This window comes from Brassica oleracea, chromosome C1 (assembly GCF_000695525.1).
Source record: "Brassica oleracea var. oleracea cultivar TO1000 chromosome C1, BOL, whole genome shotgun sequence".
NCBI lineage: Eukaryota > Viridiplantae > Streptophyta > Magnoliopsida > Brassicales > Brassicaceae > Brassica > Brassica oleracea.
This window is the reverse complement of record NC_027748.1, coordinates 11,513,845-11,532,484: the sequence shown is the minus strand read 5'-3', so window position 1 is coordinate 11,532,484 and position 18,640 is coordinate 11,513,845. Positions and strand designations below refer to the sequence as shown.

The following is an 18,640-nucleotide window of genomic DNA, read 5'->3' as shown; positions in this document are numbered from 1 at the left end:
TACTTTTGTTTCTAATCTTCATATTTAATTTAAATATTTAATTTTAAAATTTTGCTTCACTATAAACCCATAATGTTGTTTTATATTTTCAAATATACATATTAAATAAAATTTTCAGTTTTTATACTTTTTCATTAACAAAATTATACATTAAATAAAAATAATATTTCATTAAATATGGGTGTAAAACTTAAAAAAAAAACAGAAAGATTATAAAAATTTCTAATTTTCTGCTGTGTCTTGGTAAGCCACGTTACCACGTAATTACTCTGGACTTTGATTCTTATTTCATATGGAACCATGAAAAACCTTTTATATTAGTTCTACAATAATAGAGAAGGGGAATCATAAGAATATTTCCTTCAATTTGGATCTGATCAAGTACAAAAACTTCAAATATGATTTGACTTAAATATTCTCACCAGCCTCTATTATTACAGAACTAGCTGTTTCAGACAGTCTGGCTTACATGGATTTTGCCAGATTTTAATAATATCAAACATATGAGAACGAGCTTAAAGAAGTACAAAGCAGATATTACAAATTACAAACATCTTGCAAAACAATAAAATAAAACTAAGAACGATGCTGGGAAAATAGATCCGAAGTAAAATCATCTGGACTCAGGGGAGTCTCTTAGTGAAATTCATCTTCTCGTAGTACCGAATCGAGAGGAGAGAAAGGGAGAGTTTCAGCTCGTCTTTACCCAATCTACCATGTTGATTCGGACTCGAGAGAGGCCACAGGTAGAGCGAGTGGAGCTGTTTGAAGCCGCCAAGCGCCAAGACGACGAATCTGAGCTGGTGTTGGCTGCAGCCGATGTTGGCCCAGTGACGCGTGCAGATCAGCTCCCACAGACGCTCGTCTTGTGCAGTCCTGTGCCAGATCTTGCTCACGCAAGATGACGTTGCTAAGGTCCTCGCGTCCACGTGCTTCAACACCTCGTAGAGTAGATTCTCGTCCAAGTTCGCGAATCCGATTTCTGAATCTTCCTCTGTGGTCTTCTTCATCTTCTTGGGACTCGCATCACCGTCTGTAACTGAGTTTGAAGCACTGCGTTTCATGTGGAATCGATTGTGCAGATCAAGTTTTTGATTGAGAGGAGAGATAAGTATTGAATCGAGGAGGATGGGAGATTGGGTTATGAGCTCTGGAGGGGCTTTCGCTTTGGCGTATTATCGAAGACGACAAGAAGAGAAAAAAAAAGAATACAATGAATATGTTTCGATTAGGCCTGGGCGTTCGGGCACCCGTTGGCATTCGGATCGGGTTTTCGGGTTTTCGGATTTTTGGGTTTACACTTTTAGGTTCCATACTAAAATTTTATTAGTATGGGTCGGGTTCGGATAATAACACTTCGAGTTCGGTTCAAAATTGTATTGCATCATAAAACTCATAAAGTAATCATATATCGTACGGATTCGGGTTATATCAGTTCGGATATAACCAAAATAAAAAAATAATTTTTTTAAAGTAAAACATAAAAAAAACATCTAAATTAAATAAAAATTAATCTATCACATATAAAATTGATAAAATAACAATAAAATGTTAAATCAAGCATGAAAACAAACATCGTCTGTAAACAATACGTAGGTGTAGGCATTCGGGATCCCAATCGGGTTTCGGTTTTATCCATTCGGGTTTTGGTTTTTCGGGTTTATCAAAATCAACCACATTCGAATTATATAAAAGTTCGGTTCGGGACCGGTTCGGGTTCTATCGGGTTCGGGTCGGGGTTAGTAAATCTTCAAAAAACCGGTATAACCCATTGTACTTTCGGGTTCGGGTCCCAATCGGTTCTTCGGTTTAAAAATACCTGATTTGTACATATTTTGTAATTAAAACATCAATGAAATCGGTTCTTCGGATTTAAAATACATGATTTGTACATATTTTAATAGCCAAAACATAAGTAAAATCGATTCAAAAATAAGAAAAAACATCAAACGTGATCATTCAAAATCAAGCGAAAGATAAAAATAGTTAGTGATAGAAAGAAAACCAGATAAATGAAATCATAAAACAAAAACTAAGTTCTCATGAAATGAAATGAGAAACATTATTCAATGAAAACAAAACCAAAATCTAAAAATTTCAAGTTTCATCCGTCACCTTTAACCATCAAATCTTCATGTAATAGATAATTATTTTAGATGTTCAATAATATATTAGTACATTTTTGATATATATTCTTTTTGGAATTTTGAATGTTTCGGGTTCTATCGGATATCCATTTAGGTTCAGATAATACTCATAAGCCAAAATACCATAAAACATCCATGGATTCAAATAGGTTCGGATTCACTTTTATTGGACCATGTTCGGTTTATTTGTCCAGTCCTACTCTAAACTCTTAATTTAAACAGTGTCTTTTTTGAATTTTAAACAATCTGTAATATGTATTGACTTATAGAGAGTAGACTTTTTATTTCAATGACCAAATTATAAAATACTTATTTATTACTAATTGTGGACTTAAAGCATTTATTAAAATTTTAATATTTATTATTATATATAATATTACCACAAATATTGAATTTAATAATTGGAATACTTATATATATTTCAAAATATTTATATTGACTATTAATTTCAGATTCTTCGGGTTATCCGTTCGGGTTCGGTTAATAACACTTCGGGTTCGGATATTTTTGTACCACCCTATAAGACCCGTTCGGGTATTTTTACGTTTCGGGTCGGATAACGGGTCGGTTTTTTGGGTTCGGATTTCGGGTTCCGGATTTTAAGCCCATGTCTAGTTTCGATCTGTTTTTTATTCGAAGTGACGAGTTTACCCTCACAGCTGTTTTTGTCTTCATCGGGTTTTGTTTGTCATCATTTCATTTAATAACGAAAACCCAAACACGTTATAAGAAGAAGTAGGCAGCCCAAATATTTAGGCCCAAGATACAACGATGAACACAAAGCTAAGTACACTGCAAAGTGCACACGTGTTCAAAAGAGGATCAAACATGGTTCACATAACATCTAGTAGTACTCAGTAGGTTACTTCACCATCCCATTGGTAAGTGGTAACTCCAGCGCCATGCTAACTCTTCAAAACCAAGTGTGTAGAGGCGAATCCAAAAGCTTATTTAGTGAGGCATATATTATAACAATTTTTTTGTTTAAAGTATTTAAATAAATTTTAGATTAGTCACTTAAAAGTAAAATAAAGATGAGTAGGCAGTGCCACATGCATACTCCACCTGCCTTTCGCCACTGCCTGCATGCATGCCATAATCAAAATATTCATGTATATTTCCAGGGTATCAAAATTCATGTTTTTAGTTGCAAGTTTGTAAACGCAACATTATTTGAAATATTCTCAAAGAAGAATGCGCAGTTAGTAGATAAATATAGCTGGACATTTTTTTTTATTATTATTCCCAATCACAGCAGATAAGTCACAAGTGTTGTCACATTCAACAAGTTGCCCCTTACCTATTATAACGAGCCATATGACTAATGTTTTGGAGAACAGTTCCGGATTTTGTATTATAACCGGCAAACGCAAAAACGAAATCAAACACAGTATTTTCTTCTTACCCTCACTACACTGGTACTTTCAAACACTTGTACTTTCCATTTATGTTTTTAAAAAGAGTGAACGTCATCTAAATGACCTTTGATTGAGTGTACCACATAATATACCAGTGTGTCAGTGGCTACAGAGACTTAGCATTAGATATTTCAAGACAAAAAGAATCCTTTGCTTAGGAGTGAACGGAGTGAATATGATCTTAGAAAATGTGTATTAAATCAGAGTTTTGGAAATGACCTTCTTTGTGTGTGTGTCAGCAACCTGCATTCTGCCTCTTTTTCTGATCAAATTAATAAATATGGATTGCACGACGAGTCCTTTTGACACAATCTTATATAAATTCTGTCAAAATCACAACAATGCTTGGAATTAATCAACAATCCACTAGTTTAATGCTCTCAAACAAGCAAGAAGAGATCTAATATAACTTCATATGAGAACAAACCATTCTATCATCATTGAATCATTTTATTTTATATCTTGAAGATGTTCGGTGCAACGTTCTCAAGATATATGTTCTCCGGTATTTTGCAGGATGAGTTCGCTGGATGGTACATGGAGCTATCCATCACCGCTAGATTGGTGGTTTACATTACATTTTTGGGTACAGTTAATCCATTATAGTTATATAACATGTGCTATCATTTTTAATGTAAAGCTAAATTGCTTTTTCTTATTGTAATTGCGTTTTTAGGGACCATAATGTTCCTTATTTTCTTGATACTAAAATACCTGAGCGATTGTGACATGGAAGATGACACGGAGAGGTTACCAGTGGTGGCAGGAGAAGAAGTCACCGTTTGGACGCCGTCGGAAGTAACGGGGAAAGGTGATCTGGAAACGGCGTCGTTCAGCTCGGCGGATGATGTGGACTACTCGACATTGTGTGTCATATGTTTCGAGGAACGGAGAAACTGTTTCTTTGTACCGTGCGGTCACTCTGCCACTTGTCGCGGCTGTGCTGAGAAGATCATGTCGGAAGAAAACAAGGTGTGTCCGATTTGCCGGAGGGTGATACGCAAGGCTAAGAGATTAGTTCTTAAGTTTTGAAAGTTGTTGCTTTTACTAACCACATTTTGTCTCATGATCCCAAGCAAAGTTTGTAATCATCATGTGTTTTTAATCTTTCACTACATTTACTTTGAAGAAAAATTAACTATGTTTGCAATAGAAAGAAGGCTATAGATTTAAACCATTTTAGAACATTGTTCTTTCTTTGAGATGAGAACATCTCTTTCATAGTCGGAAGGCCAAATACAGTTTTGTAGTCCCATTGAAATCTTCGTATTGCTTTATTTGTTTTTTTAATCATAAATGCATTATCCAGGTTGAATTCAGATAATGACACATTAACAACATTGTGACAAACTACTAGATCACATGCCGTGTTATGTTTTTTGGTCTATAGAGCGATTAACTTTATAAACATATATATCTTCACTATACCAATTGCCAAGTATGAACCATAAAGAAAATTTGAAATAAAATTATAATCCGCTCACATGACACAAATATGAGTAGGAAAATATGATTGCAAATACACAAATCTCCATTATCTCCTTTAAATCATTAATCTAAGCAACTGACACGAATTACAATTCTCGAAATTACCTTGCTGATGCTAAGAGCCTTATAGTCCTCTTCCTTGAATAATTCATTTTGATGGTTGTTTCTCCTGTTTGCTAAATTTTAAAGCCTGATTAAGAACCAAACTACACGTTATTGGATGTAACATACATAAATTTACTCTCATTCTATATGAGTTTTATAACCAAGACAAATATTACTCCATCTGTATCTGTTTCATTTTAAGTGTCGTTTTGGATTTATGCACACAAATTAAGGAAACAATTAATTTTGTATATTTTCTTTATAAAAACACAATTCACTATACACCTAACCATATTTCAACCAATATAAACATAAATTGCTGAATAAAATTAATAAATTTTGCACTGAAAGTCGAAAACGACACTTATTTTGTAACGAAAAAATTCTCTATAACGACACTTAATATGATACGGAGGGAGTATTCACCTCCTTTCTGGTAGGAGTTGTTGATATGCCTTGAATTTTGATGTTGCATCTAGGTGATGTATGCTGCATCACATACAATATACTGACTCGGTTTCAGTAAGAGCATTGCATCGAATTATTATAGATGTTACATCTGATCGTGGGTAATGCTATGAATCCATATATTTTATGATTTTTTTAGATGTCAAATGCTATTATATATATCTTGTATTTAAAATAATTTTAAAATTGCATTCTATAAGCTCAATATAGCTTCAAATAATAAAATCTCTCTATACCCATTGACGTAGCCAAATTGGTAAACCACGTTAAATATACATCTCTTTTGTTCATTTATTTCCGCACGGTTACAACAGTAGTTAAATCCAAAACAAATTCACAAAGATTCCAACACACATATACTTTTTGCTCGTCACGATTAGTTTGTATCTTTTTCCATTTGGTTTGTACCTCTTCAAGCAACAATTTTGGAAAAATGGGAATATAACGACAGTTTCTAAAAAGAAGTTCCACCGGAACAAAGCGGAGCTATGGGAGAGCATTCAGGAGCGAATGTATAGGAGCCTTCATCGAGTTCATCGATTAGCATTGGTGGACAACGAAAATGTTGGTTAATTATTCGTGGTTTGGTAACTGGAATGGGTGTGAAATATATACTTGGATAACGATTGCATCGCCATGCTTTTCTTAAAGAGTATTTCGACTCTATTTCAAGTCTTTGGGTTACACGAAATCCCTTTGTAGGATAAGACAATCAAAGTCTCATTCTTGTTCTAGGCTAAGATACAAGAATAACAAATAAAGGTTTAATGTTTATATGTGTTTCTTCACAGATCTTTGATGATATTCGAACAATGAATCTTTCTTTCTCTCTCTCTTACCAACTATTAGTTTTTGATCTTCAATCTTGTTTTACAAGTTGTGATTCAAGTTGTTATTTTCCATTGCCCACAACTCATTTTATAGAGTACTAATGGTTGCAATGGTTAGCACCAATAGTTACAATGGTTAGTGAAAAGTTACAAACATTAATACCAATAGTTACATTGGTTAGACAAAAGTCACAATGGTTCATCACCAAAGGCTTTAATCACTAATGGTTACAATGGTTTATCACCAAAGGTTGCAACCATTTACCACTAATAGTTACAATCACAAACAGTTGCATTTGTTCATCTAAACAATTGCAATGCTTCACTTTAATGGTTGCAAAGATTCACTTAAATATCCAACAATCCTCCCCATTTAAGTGTAATCATAGATTCATTAAATAATTAATACATATATCAAACTCATGCATAAATGAAAATGTTACTAAGAATTGAATTTTCATTTTAGTGTATTACACATTCCAAATGCTCGAGAATCAGGATGTCCTACGTATTGAATCCCTTAACCCATTTTGAGCACATGAAGGTAATACACACACATGTTTCTACACTACTCTAAGTGTTTGTACTTGACACTATTATAAGCCATGTGTCCCTATCCATTCATGAGTGCATACAAAGCCAAGTCCCATCTTATTGAAGCGACATCACTTCACACTCATATAGGTAAATACTTTCACTCATGCACCTGCAAATGCACTTTTTCAAAGTATTTATTAAGAATAAAATTTTAACCTAACCCTTTCTTGCAGGTCCAAGCACATACACTGAGATGATATATAGACATGTGCTACAACCTTTAAGTGTAGGCTTTCCACATTGAATTCAACCTCTAATGTCGTATTAGAGAGGAATTGGGTATTCCACCATTAAAGATTTCTAATGGACTTTAAACTCATCCCTTTAACAGACTCAATTACCAAGTCTTTAGCTAATCATTTTGTCAAATGATATGCTATATTTCTTTCAGACCGAACAAACCCTTATGGTATTCACCCCGTGAGTGATCAGCTCACATAATGTGCTATATTTAACGCCAAGTGTCGCAACTTACCATTAATCACTTGATTATAAACCTTAACCAAGATTACTTCACTATCATAAATAGAAACTGGTGATACTATTTCGGTCACAACAGAATCTATTAAATTAAATTCCTTAGCCAATATGCCTATTGACCGGCATATGCTAATGCTAAAAATATTTATTCAATAGTCAAACTTTCATGTAAGTTTGCTTCTTGGAAACCCATGAGATGGCACTTCTCCAAGCAAAATTACTCAACAACTTAATAGAAGAATTTTCTTCTATATTGATAATCAAATTTGCATCTAAATACCCTTCAACCATCGAAGAAAATCTGACATATAACAAACCATAATTTATGGTTCCTTTCAAATATTCAAGTTATGATACTTCTTGTCCTATATAAGGTACAAGCTTCACTCTCACATGCATTGGAGACTTTATTGGAGAACAATCTCACAATTGAACTACTTAACAACTTTCTCAATGTAATGAGATTGTGTTAACAATAGTTTTTTACTTATATGTAAAATTTTAACAATCACATCTACCTCCCCATGTCTTTCATTGATGTTACATTTGCACCTTATCGGTGATGATGCATTCACACTCTTTTGGTGACAATACATTCGAACCCTTTTGGTCTCAAACCATTCGCACCCTTTCGGTCCCAAACCGTTCGCACCCTTTCAGTCCCGAACCGTTCGCACCCCGAACTGTTCACACCCTTTCGGTCCCGAACCGTTCGCACCCTTTCGGTCCCGAATTGTTTGCACCCTTTCGGTCCCAAACCGTTCGCACCCTTTCGGTCCCGAACCGTTCGCACCCTTTTGGTCCCGAACCGTTCGCACTCTTTCGGTCCCGAAACGTTAGCACCCTTTGGGTTCCGACACGTTTGCACCCTTTGGGTCCCGACACATTTGCACCCTTTGGGTCCCGACACGTTTGCACCCTTTGGGTCCCGACACGTTTGCACCCTTTGAGTCCCGACACGTTCACACCCTTTGGATCACGATCCGTTCGCATCCCTTGGATCACGATCCGTTCGCATCCCTTGGATCATGATACGTTTGTACCCCTTGGATCATGATACGTTCATACCTCTTGGATCACGACACGTTCGTACCTCTTGGATCACGATGCAATCGTATCCCTGGATCACGATGCACTCACATCCCTTGGATCACGATGCACTCGCATCTCTTGGTTCACGATGCACTCGCATCCCTTGGATTACAATATGATCGCAGCTCTTCGAAAGTCTATTCTCTCAAGCATTTACAACTTTCCAAACTTTGATTTTATCTCTCGCACAAAATCATAAGTTATAGTTCACAACAAAAATACTCTTTAAGATTGTTGGTTAATTATTTGTGGTTTGGTAACCGGAATGGGTGTGAAATATATATACTTGGTTAATGATTGAATCGCCATGTTTTCCTTAAAGAGTATTTCGACCCTATTCCAAGCCTTTGGGTTACACGAAATCCCTTTGTAGGATAAGGCAAATCAAAATCTCATTCTTGCTCTAGGCTAAGATACAAGAATAACAAATAAAGCTTTAGTGCTTATATGTGTTTCTTCAAAGATCTTTGATGATCTTCGAACAATGAATCTTTCTTTCTCTCTCTCTTACCAACTATTAGTTTTTGATCTTCGATCTTGTTTTACAAGTTGTGATTCAAGTTGTTATTTTTCATTGCCAACAACTCCTTTTATAGAGTACTAAGGGTTGCAATGGTTAGCACTAATAGTTATAATGGTTAGTGAAGAGTTACAACCATTAATACCAATAGTTACATTGGTTAGACAAAAGTCACAATGGTTCATTACCAAAGACTTTAATCACCATTGGTTACAATGGTTTATCACCAAAGGTTGCAACCATTTACCACTAATAGTTATAATCACAAACATTTGCATTTGTTCATCTAAACAATTACAATGCTTCACTTTAATGGTTGCAAGGATTCACTTAAATATCCAATAGAAAAGAGCCGGAGACACGTCGGGAGTTCCCTCCTCCATGGAGATGAGTGATTCACATATAGTGGAGACTGGGTTCTTCAATAGGTGGATGGGTTGGTTGATTGGTCAAAGGTGGTGAGGGGTAACCTATAATTTGTCTCGGTGAACTCTCTTTTTCAGGTTTCATTTAATAACATATATAAGGATTAGTTCAAACATTGGCATATGTCGAGCTTCTTTTTAACCTTGCTGGATTTTTCTCCATAAAATAAAAATCTAAGTCTTTTCAAAATCAAGAAAGTGTTACCATTGTCTTCCTTTCATTTTGTGTTTATTATTCTCTCATTTCTGAATAACAGTTTATAGAACAAAATGAATAGCTGTTTCATACAAAACTCAAACCAAAGGATCCTAGAAACAGAGTTTGAGCTGTCGTAAAGAACAAGTTCATGTCTTCTTGCTTTTCACGCACTCGTAATGTCACTGATCAAAACAGTGATATCCAAGCAGCCAAACATAATAAGCGTGAGTGAAGTAGAAAATCAACTTCTAGCTTTGGAAGTCTGACGTCAATAAAAATGCTAACATCCAATAATCCCACGCCACGTGTAATTCGAGTAATTATAGCCGTCCGATCGTCCAACAAGAACGTCCACGGTATCACCGTCGACTTATATTATTCAAGTCGTCCATCCACTGATCCACACTACAACACGTCGATCCACGTCACGTACAAAACCTTCCTCCAATACAAAACTCCCACGTGGATATCTCAGCAACACCGAGCCGTTAGATCTGCCACGTAAGCAAATCAAGACGTAGCTCATGAACCGAAGTGTACGCAGTGACGCAGAATCATCTCCTATTTTACGGATCTCTTCTCCTTTCGAGCTCGAATCATCAGTGAGTGAGTGAGTAAACCTCAAACATAACATACCTAGCGAGTGAGTCTCGAGAGATATCGAGAAAGCTATACGATCTCAACAATGAGGAAGAGGACGCTCGTGTCCGTCTTGTTCCTGTTCTCCCTCCTCTTCCTTCTCCCAGATCAAGGTATCGATCCAATCCAACACTTTGATTTTGATTACGTAGCTGTTCGCTTTCGATCTCTATGCTAACGACGGTGTATGTATCACAGGAAGAAAGCTGCACGCGAATGCAGAAGATAGCTCCGATGAGGTTTCAGATCCACCGAAGGTGGAGGAGAAACTCGGTGGTCACGGCGGTTTATCGACTGATTCAGATGTCGTTCATAGGTTAGTCTCTCACCAAGCTACACCTTTCGATTTCAATCGCGTGAATCTGTCGGCTGATTTCGTTTATTGGCAGAGAGTCTGAGTCGATCTCGAAGAAGTCACTCCGCAGTAACGCGGAGAAGTTTGAGTTCCAGGCTGAGGTCTCTCGGCTTATGGACATTATCATCAACTCTCTATACAGCAACAAGGATATTTTCCTTAGAGAGTTGATCTCCAATGCTTCTGATGTAAGCCTTTTGTGTTTATTATCTCCATGGTTGTTACTTGTTGAACAGGGGAGCTAATGTTTGTAACTTTTTTGCAGGCTTTGGATAAGATTAGGTTCCTTGCACTCACTGACAAAGACGTTTTGGGCGAAGGTGACAATGCTAAGCTTGAGATCCAGGTTAGCTACATCTTTTTTGGTAGATGGTGTGTGATTTGTTCATTGAGCTTGAGAGATCTGAAGTTTTTTTGATGATGATGTGCAGATTAAGTTAGATAAAGCTAAGAAGATTCTTTCTATTCGGGACCGTGGTATTGGAATGACTAAGGAGGACTTGATCAAGAACCTTGGTACCATTGCAAAATCCGGAACGTCAGGTACGTTTGCCTGCGGTGATGATATAGTTTAATAGATTGGATTAAGAAAATTCTTATGTATTCAAGATCTTCTATTTCACAGCTTTTGTTGAGAAAATGCAATCAAGTGGGGATCTTAACCTTATTGGACAATTTGGTGTTGGATTCTACTCTGCCTATCTTGTTGCTGACTACATTGAAGTCATTAGCAAGCACAACGATGATATCCAGTAAGTTGACTTCGGATTGTGTTTTGTTTGGAGATGTACTTGTATGCATGTATAATTCATTTGGGAAGCTTTTCTGATAACTTCTTTTCCATTTTCAGACATGTATGGGAATCAAAGGCTGATGGTAAATTTGCTGTTTCCGAGGATACATGGAATGAGCCTCTTGGACGTGGAACTGAGATTAGACTACATCTTAGAGATGAAGCTGGCGAGTACCTTGAGGAGAGTAAACTTAAGGTGAGTAATATTTTCATAAAGATGTAAATTTTCTTTCGTTTCTTAAAGAGTGGTTCAACAGAATAATGAATACGGTGCATTGATTATATCTGTCTATTGTCTACTGCAGGATTTGGTGAAGAGATATTCTGAATTCATTAACTTCCCTATCAACCTCTGGGCTAGCAAAGAGGTTGAAACTGAGGTCCCAGCTGAGGAAGATGAATCAACTGAAGAGGAAACTGGTGAGTTATTATAAACATCGCAATTATAATTTTCTGCTGTAGTGTTTTTTTTTTCGTTCCTACAAGTCAGACGCACGTGTGTTTTATTAACGGTACTTCGCTGCAGAAACCACCTCTACCGAGGAAGAGAAGGAAGAAGATGCTGAGGATGAAGACAGTGAGAAGAAGCAGAAAACCAAGAAGGTGAAAGAAACGGTTTATGAATGGGAGCTTCTGAATGATGTTAAGGCTATATGGCTGAGAAGTCCCAAGGAGGTGACAGAGGAAGAGTACACTAAATTCTACCACTCTCTCTCAAAGGTGAATATCATGCGTGAACAAATAATACTTGTTGCACATCTGGATTTCTCTGACCCCAGTTGTTGTACAGGATTTCTCTGACGAGAAGCCAATGGCTTGGAGTCACTTCAATGCTGAAGGTGATGTTGAATTCAAGGCTGTGTTGTATGTTCCTCCGAAAGCTGCCCATGATCAGTACGAGAGCTACTACAACACCAACAAGGCGAACTTGAAGCTCTACGTCAGGAGGGTCTTCATCTCGGATGAATTTGATGAGCTTCTGCCTAAATATTTGAGTTTCTTGAAGGTAACTTACAGGAAGACAAACTAATTGTTACCTTCAGTACAAATTCAATGGCTGAATTGCTAATGTGTGTTACTTCTGCAGGGTCTTGTTGACTCTGACACGTTGCCTCTAAATGTATCACGAGAAATGCTTCAACAACACAGCAGCTTAAAGACAATTAAGAAGAAGCTCATCCGAAAGGCTCTTGATATGATCCGCAAGCTTGCTGAAGAAGACCCTGATGAGGTCCATGACGATGACAAAAAAGGTATTCCATATAACAAGCTTCTTGGTATCATCAAACCACTTGCATGTTCCATTTTTTACCATGGTACCTTCATCTTTCTGAAATTTGTTCCAAACGTATTTATTTTTGGCTCACAGATGTGGAGAAGTCTGGTGAGAATGACGAGAAGAAGGGTCAGTACACCAAGTTCTGGAACGAGTTTGGCAAGTCGATTAAACTTGGCATTATTGAGGATGCTTCTAACAGGAACCGCCTGGCAAAACTACTTCGTTTTGAGACGTAAGTGCTTCCGTTAACCTTTTTATACATATACCTGTCAGCTTAATAGCACCAGTTGGCTAAAGATTTAGAATTTCTCATTACAGAACTAAGTCCGATGGAAAATTGACTTCCCTTGATCAGTACATCAAGAGAATGAAAAAGGGGCAAAAGGACGTATTTTACATTACTGGAAGCAGCAAGGAGCAACTGGAGAAATCTCCATTCCTGGAGAGGCTCATCAAAAAGGGCTATGAGGTTTGTATCGAACACTGATAGTTTTTCTTGTACGATTGCTAACTTGCATCTCACATTCCAATACTTGTGTTCGCAGGTCATCTTCTTCACAGACCCCGTTGATGAGTACTTGATGCAATACCTGATGGATTACGAGGACAAGAAGTTCCAGAATGTGTCAAAAGAAGGACTGAAGGTTGGGAAAGATTCGAAAGTGAAGGAGCTGAAAGAAGCATTCAAGGAGCTAACCAAGTGGTGGAAGGAGAGTCTCGCTAGTGAGAACGTGGACGACGTTAAAATCAGTAACCGATTGGCTGACACTCCCTGTGTAGTTGTAACGTCCAAGTTTGGATGGAGTGCAAACATGGAGAGGATCATGCAGTCCCAAACTCTCTCCGATGCAAACAAGCAAGCTTACATGCGAGGAAAGCGAGTCCTTGAGATCAACCCTCGACACCCTATCATCAAAGAACTCAAGGAAAGAGTTGCTAGCGACCCAGAGGTAAAGACATAAGGACCCGTTAGTTCTTTGTTTTTTGTTTACCTTCCTGACACACAAAACTCTTGCAGGATGAGAGTGTGAAAGAAACAGCACAGCTCATGTACCAGACAGCTTTGATCGAGAGTGGATTCATACTCAACGACCCAAAAGACTTTGCAGGCCGTATTTACAACTCCGTCAAGAGCAGCCTGAAGATCAGTCCTGATGCCGTAGCCGAAGAGGAAGTCGAGGCAGAGGAAACAGAGACGAGTGAGGAAGCCACTGAGACAAAATCAGATGACTTGCATGGTGGTCTAAACATTGAAGCCGAACCAGTTGAGGAAGAGACACCAACCAAGGACGAACTATAGATTTCACTTCTGATGTTTTTCTTCTCTATGTTTTCTCTACTCTTAGTTAAAAACAGACCATCGTGTTTTACTCGTATTTCTTTCCAAGATTAGTTCTTACTATATGGTTTTTGATGGATTATGTAATAGCATCACAACTTGGATTCTAGATCTTGCTAAATAAGTGCATCTATCATATCACTGTTCCTCGATAAAATTAAACAACAATGTGAACCCGCGACGGTTCAGACACGAAACTTTTTGTTGGTCAATCTATCTATATCCGAAGTTATCCTTGTAGCTTTCTGTAGTGTTAGACACCTATTATGCATATCTACTTGAGTATTTTTACTTGTATTCTACAAAAATAAGTTTTGAAAAGCTATGGGTTTTGTAAATTTAAAACATATATATTCTGTAAAGGTAGATATTTTATTTGCAAAGAAAAAGACCTTAATCAATTCGTGATAAAATATCTTTTTCAACGTATTGTTATCTCTGGCATCACTTTAAACATAAAGCAATTTGGTCATACTTTTTTATTTGTGAGATCACATGGATCTTGACCCTTGAGAGAAGGTATATATAGAGTTGTTGATGTCACCCTAAATGCTCCCTTTAAACTCTATATCTCATAAGTTTTTTCTCTTCCTCTTTGGTTTTGTTATCTCCAATATTCCAAACTTGACTTCTCCACCGAAAATACTTTTCTTTTCAAAAGAAGGAAACAAAAATAAAAACAGTGATGATCATAACACTTCTTCATTCTCCTGTCTCATTCTGTTTCATCTACATGTTTAGCTTCCTCTTCTTCTACGGTAATATTCATATCTGTATCAAGATTCGCAATATTCATATTCATATCTTCTCATATACATTTTGACTTGCGTAGGAAGTAATGGTGCTACAGTAACTATAGTAAACCGATGCAGCTTCACTGTCTGGCCGGGAATTTTAGCCAACTCCGGAAGCAGCGGCTTAGGAACAACCGGCTTCGAGCTAGCTTCCGGTGGCTCACGTTCCTTCCAAGCTCCTGCAAGCTGGTCGGGTCGGTTTTGGGCAAGAACCGGCTGCAACTTCGACTCTCAAACAGGTCAATTCACCTGCTTAACCGGCGACTGCGGCTCTAACCAAGTCGAATGCAACGGCTCAGGAGCCAAACCGCCGGCTACGCTAGCCGAATTCACGATCGGGTCAGGTCCAGAAGATCCTACCCGAAAACAAGACTTCTACGACGTAAGCCTCGTGGACGGATACAACGTCCCCATGGTAGTTGAACCAAGCGGAGGGACAGAAGGCAACTGCTTAACCACAGGATGCGTGGCCGATCTAAACCAAAGATGTCCACCGGAGCTCCGGTTCGGATCCGGGTCAGCATGCAAAAGCGCGTGCGAGGCGTTTGGTAGTCCAGAGTATTGTTGTAGTGGCGCGTACGCTTCACCTACAGAGTGTAAACCGTCCATGTACTCGGAGATATTCAAGTCAGCTTGTCCTAGATCGTATAGCTACGCGTTCGACGACGCTACGAGTACGTTCACATGCACTTCTGCTGATTATACCATCACTCTTTGCCCTTCCTTGCCTAGGTAGGTTTAACGTCTTTATTATTTTTTTATTATTTTTTTGTCTACTTGCTTTTTTATCATGCACACGACGAGCTTAGCTAGCAGAGTAATGTGATTGGCTTGAGCCATTTATGAAAAAGAAGTTGATTCTTTCTTTTTTTTTTTACACGCAATAAAGGAGTATATAATAGTCATTCCATCAAAGAAAGGAAAAATGAAAAAAAGGTTATTAGAACATACAATAGGCCTACCATTACCGAACGCGTATGCTTATATTAGTTATTTATATTCAAATAGTATTATACTCATTAAAGTTTGGAATGTGTATGCAGCCAAAAGTCTGCAGCTAATGGGTGGAGAGAGGGCGGTGGATTGGCAGAAAGCTCACCGTCACCATTATCTACTTGGTTATCTGATGTTTTCACTTCTGACTCCTCAAAAATTCATATATCTTCTCAATATTTACTCATTTTTAGTTGTATTTTTCTTCTTTTTCGGCAATTTTGATATTTGTTTTTCATCATTTCCGGTTCTGGATGTAAATTTTGCATCCGATTACATTTATATGTTTCATGATTGTGCACATTAATGAATATTTAACCACATTGTTGATCATTTTTCAAGTTCACTACAAAACATTGACCATGTACAATGTCATTTTACTAGTGTTGTTATGTCAAGAGTTTGTTGTTGCAGTATAGCTAATTTTCAGTATTTTCAAGCAGTTGCAGTATATCTATAAATGTCGTCACAAATTATTCATAAAATACAACTTAGTGGAAGAACATACCAGATAATAAAGGATTATAGTATTATCTTAATTTTGGTTTTGATGACAAATGATGTGTCCTATTAGGATAACATTGATGGATAGATGACAAGAAACGCAAAAACGTGTGCTGTAGAAAGAAGAAAAAAAAGTACAAAAAGGAGAAAAGACGATCATGATAACTGATAAGCTAAAGTAAGTAAGCCTTGGCAGTTTAACCGGATTTAGCAAACAGAACCAAAAATTTGGTAAGTCGGTTTGAGTTCGGTTTAATGGGTATTATATTATTGAGAATCAAAAAATATATTCTTTTAAATCATAAGTACAGACTGCTCTCCTCACTCTGCATTTGTTTCGCCATGGAATGAAGAAATCGATTCAGAGACTTCTCAGCCGTCACCAATGCAGCATCGACTTCTTTCTGCTTCTCCGGGGTTACGTCTTTTCTCTGCTCATGAACCAACTGTACTTTCCGAACAAGTTTACGCAATTCCTATCAACAATCAACGACAGAAAGCATATATGATAAGGAACTATACACTTTAGTAAACAAGTCATACACATCTGCTTTCTTTATTGAATTCATATTTTGACTAACCTGTCGATCGAAATCAACACCCTGAAGAGAATAAACTTCTTTTGTGAGCTCCACATTTTGACTGATAAGGCCATCAAACCATCTCGCAGCTATAGCCACATATTCTTCTGAGCTCTGAAAAACATTATCTTAAAAATTATAGGAGTTTGGAGAGCAAAACTACTGAGAACGTTTCTATGTAGACAACAAACACAATTCTCTTCATCCATTTAGACAATGATACTAATATACCATCCTCTTCTTTAATGGAAGCTACTCTTAACCGCTATATTCTGCAATGGACTACCAAAATATTCTACCCTTCGCTATATCATCATCATGTCTCCATTCACTTACTGTAACTACCTTTAAAAACTGAAGTTGATGCATATATTGAGGGTTACACTTACCTCTCCTTCATCTTCCGACTCTGTTTCTGAATCAATAAAATCACTCACTCCAGCGTCATCTGCGCCATCCTTTGCCGAAGCAATCAGCGCCTGAATCCTTGTGAGATCACCCTGATTAGTGGCATTAATCAGAGTGTCCATCAAATCAGGTTCAACTTCACGCAACAACTTCCCTAAGAAACAAACACCAACATCAGCTAAACTCTTAGTGAACGCTATAGAGTAAATAATGTAACTTTCTCTCTTTATCTCACCGATATAGTTAAAATGTCTACGCTTCCCTTCTCTAACATCCGCGCCTAGTCTCTGCGACATTACAACAAACACCTTACGTGCATTAGTCCCATAAACACGATCACCTAACTTAAAGCACTCATCTTGATTTACCTTGGCAAGCATCAACGCATCGTAAACCTCTTCACCAAGCGACGCCGCTCTACCAGATGTAAAGTCAATTCATTTTCAATAAAGTTGAGATTTTTATAGGAGATGATTGATTGATTACCTCATAACCCTCTTAATCTGATCACTAGAGAAGGAAGCTAGCTCCATACCCCACCGGACGGCGCGGCGAGCGTCACGCTTCCGCTGGTTCCTGCTTCTCGACGACTCAGACTCTGATTCATCGCTACCGCCATCTTCTTCAGCAATGAGGTTTGGAGGAGCGAGAGCTTCTGGTGGCGCGGGACGGCGAAGTCGCCGACGAGGTGGAGATCTTGCGGTGGAGAAAGAAGGGGAGAGGAGAAGGAGAGTGGGCGTAGAAGAAGGTGGGTTTAGCGGCAGCTTCTTGGAGAACAAGTGGCGGAGATTACGAAGACAGTGATGACACTGCGGCGACAATTGCCTTACCGGACGTATGAGTTGCGCCATTGAAGTTCCCGGCGAATGGTTCCGATGTCGAGTGGTGGTGGTTCCTATGTAACTACTACTACACTGTAAAAAGAACTTAAAAGCGTTTATTTTTTACTTTTGTTTGGTTGCCGCAGGTTTCGGCGTCGGCGTCAGCGGCAGCGGCAGCATCAGCGGCAGTGGTAGCGTCAATGAGGACAGTTATTGTTCGTTTCGCTGACGCTGACGCTGCCGCTGCCGCATACTATATCGCGACCGCAGATTTTATCGGCGTCAGCCGCAGGACGCGGCGTCAGACGCAGTTTCCTGCGTCAACGAAACGAACAAGAGTTGACGCAGAATGTTGACGCTGCCGC

At 38.0% G+C, this 18,640-nt stretch overlaps 5 protein-coding genes across 5 annotated transcripts; 3 read left to right on the top strand and 2 right to left on the bottom strand.

Annotated features, from left to right (window-relative positions):
* Positions 1–382: 382 nt before the first annotated feature.
* Positions 383–1,196, bottom strand: LOC106341908 (F-box protein GID2). The gene has a single exon (XM_013780660.1). The coding sequence runs from the start codon at positions 1,062–1,064 to the stop codon at positions 624–626; it is 441 nt and encodes a 146-aa protein (XP_013636114.1). The 5' UTR covers positions 1,065–1,196; the 3' UTR covers positions 383–623.
* Positions 1,197–4,078: 2,882 nt separating this feature from the next.
* LOC106331554 (probable E3 ubiquitin-protein ligase LOG2) lies at positions 4,079–4,597 on the top strand. Its single transcript, XM_013769937.1, has 2 exons — positions 4,079–4,151; positions 4,242–4,597. The coding sequence occupies exons 1-2, from the start codon at positions 4,103–4,105 to the stop codon at positions 4,595–4,597; spliced, it is 405 nt and encodes a 134-aa protein (XP_013625391.1). The 5' UTR covers positions 4,079–4,102.
* A 5,706-nt stretch (positions 4,598–10,303) lies between these two features.
* Positions 10,304–14,327, top strand: LOC106307088 (endoplasmin homolog). Its single transcript, XM_013743950.1, has 15 exons — positions 10,304–10,521; positions 10,607–10,724; positions 10,798–10,951; positions 11,029–11,109; positions 11,195–11,306; positions 11,389–11,515; positions 11,614–11,752; positions 11,862–11,976; positions 12,083–12,276; positions 12,347–12,562; positions 12,644–12,809; positions 12,926–13,067; positions 13,154–13,304; positions 13,381–13,785; positions 13,854–14,327. Exons 1-15 carry the CDS (start codon positions 10,455–10,457, stop codon positions 14,133–14,135), a joined length of 2,469 nt encoding a protein of 822 aa, XP_013599404.1. The 5' UTR covers positions 10,304–10,454; the 3' UTR covers positions 14,136–14,327.
* A 429-nt stretch (positions 14,328–14,756) lies between these two features.
* Positions 14,757–16,302, top strand: LOC106307070 (thaumatin-like protein 1b). Its single transcript, XM_013743930.1, has 3 exons — positions 14,757–14,932; positions 15,007–15,700; positions 16,012–16,302. The coding sequence occupies exons 1-3, from the start codon at positions 14,860–14,862 to the stop codon at positions 16,184–16,186; spliced, it is 942 nt and encodes a 313-aa protein (XP_013599384.1). The 5' UTR covers positions 14,757–14,859; the 3' UTR covers positions 16,187–16,302.
* Positions 16,303–16,621: 319 nt separating this feature from the next.
* On the bottom strand, positions 16,622–18,413 carry LOC106307078 (UPF0307 protein Asuc_0809). Its single transcript, XM_013743941.1, has 6 exons — positions 17,941–18,413; positions 17,823–17,871; positions 17,690–17,741; positions 17,436–17,608; positions 17,047–17,160; positions 16,622–16,941 (listed from the first exon to the last, which is right to left on the bottom strand). Exons 1-6 carry the CDS (start codon positions 18,303–18,305, stop codon positions 16,765–16,767), a joined length of 930 nt encoding a protein of 309 aa, XP_013599395.1. The 5' UTR covers positions 18,306–18,413; the 3' UTR covers positions 16,622–16,764.
* Positions 18,414–18,640: the final 227 nt, after the last annotated feature.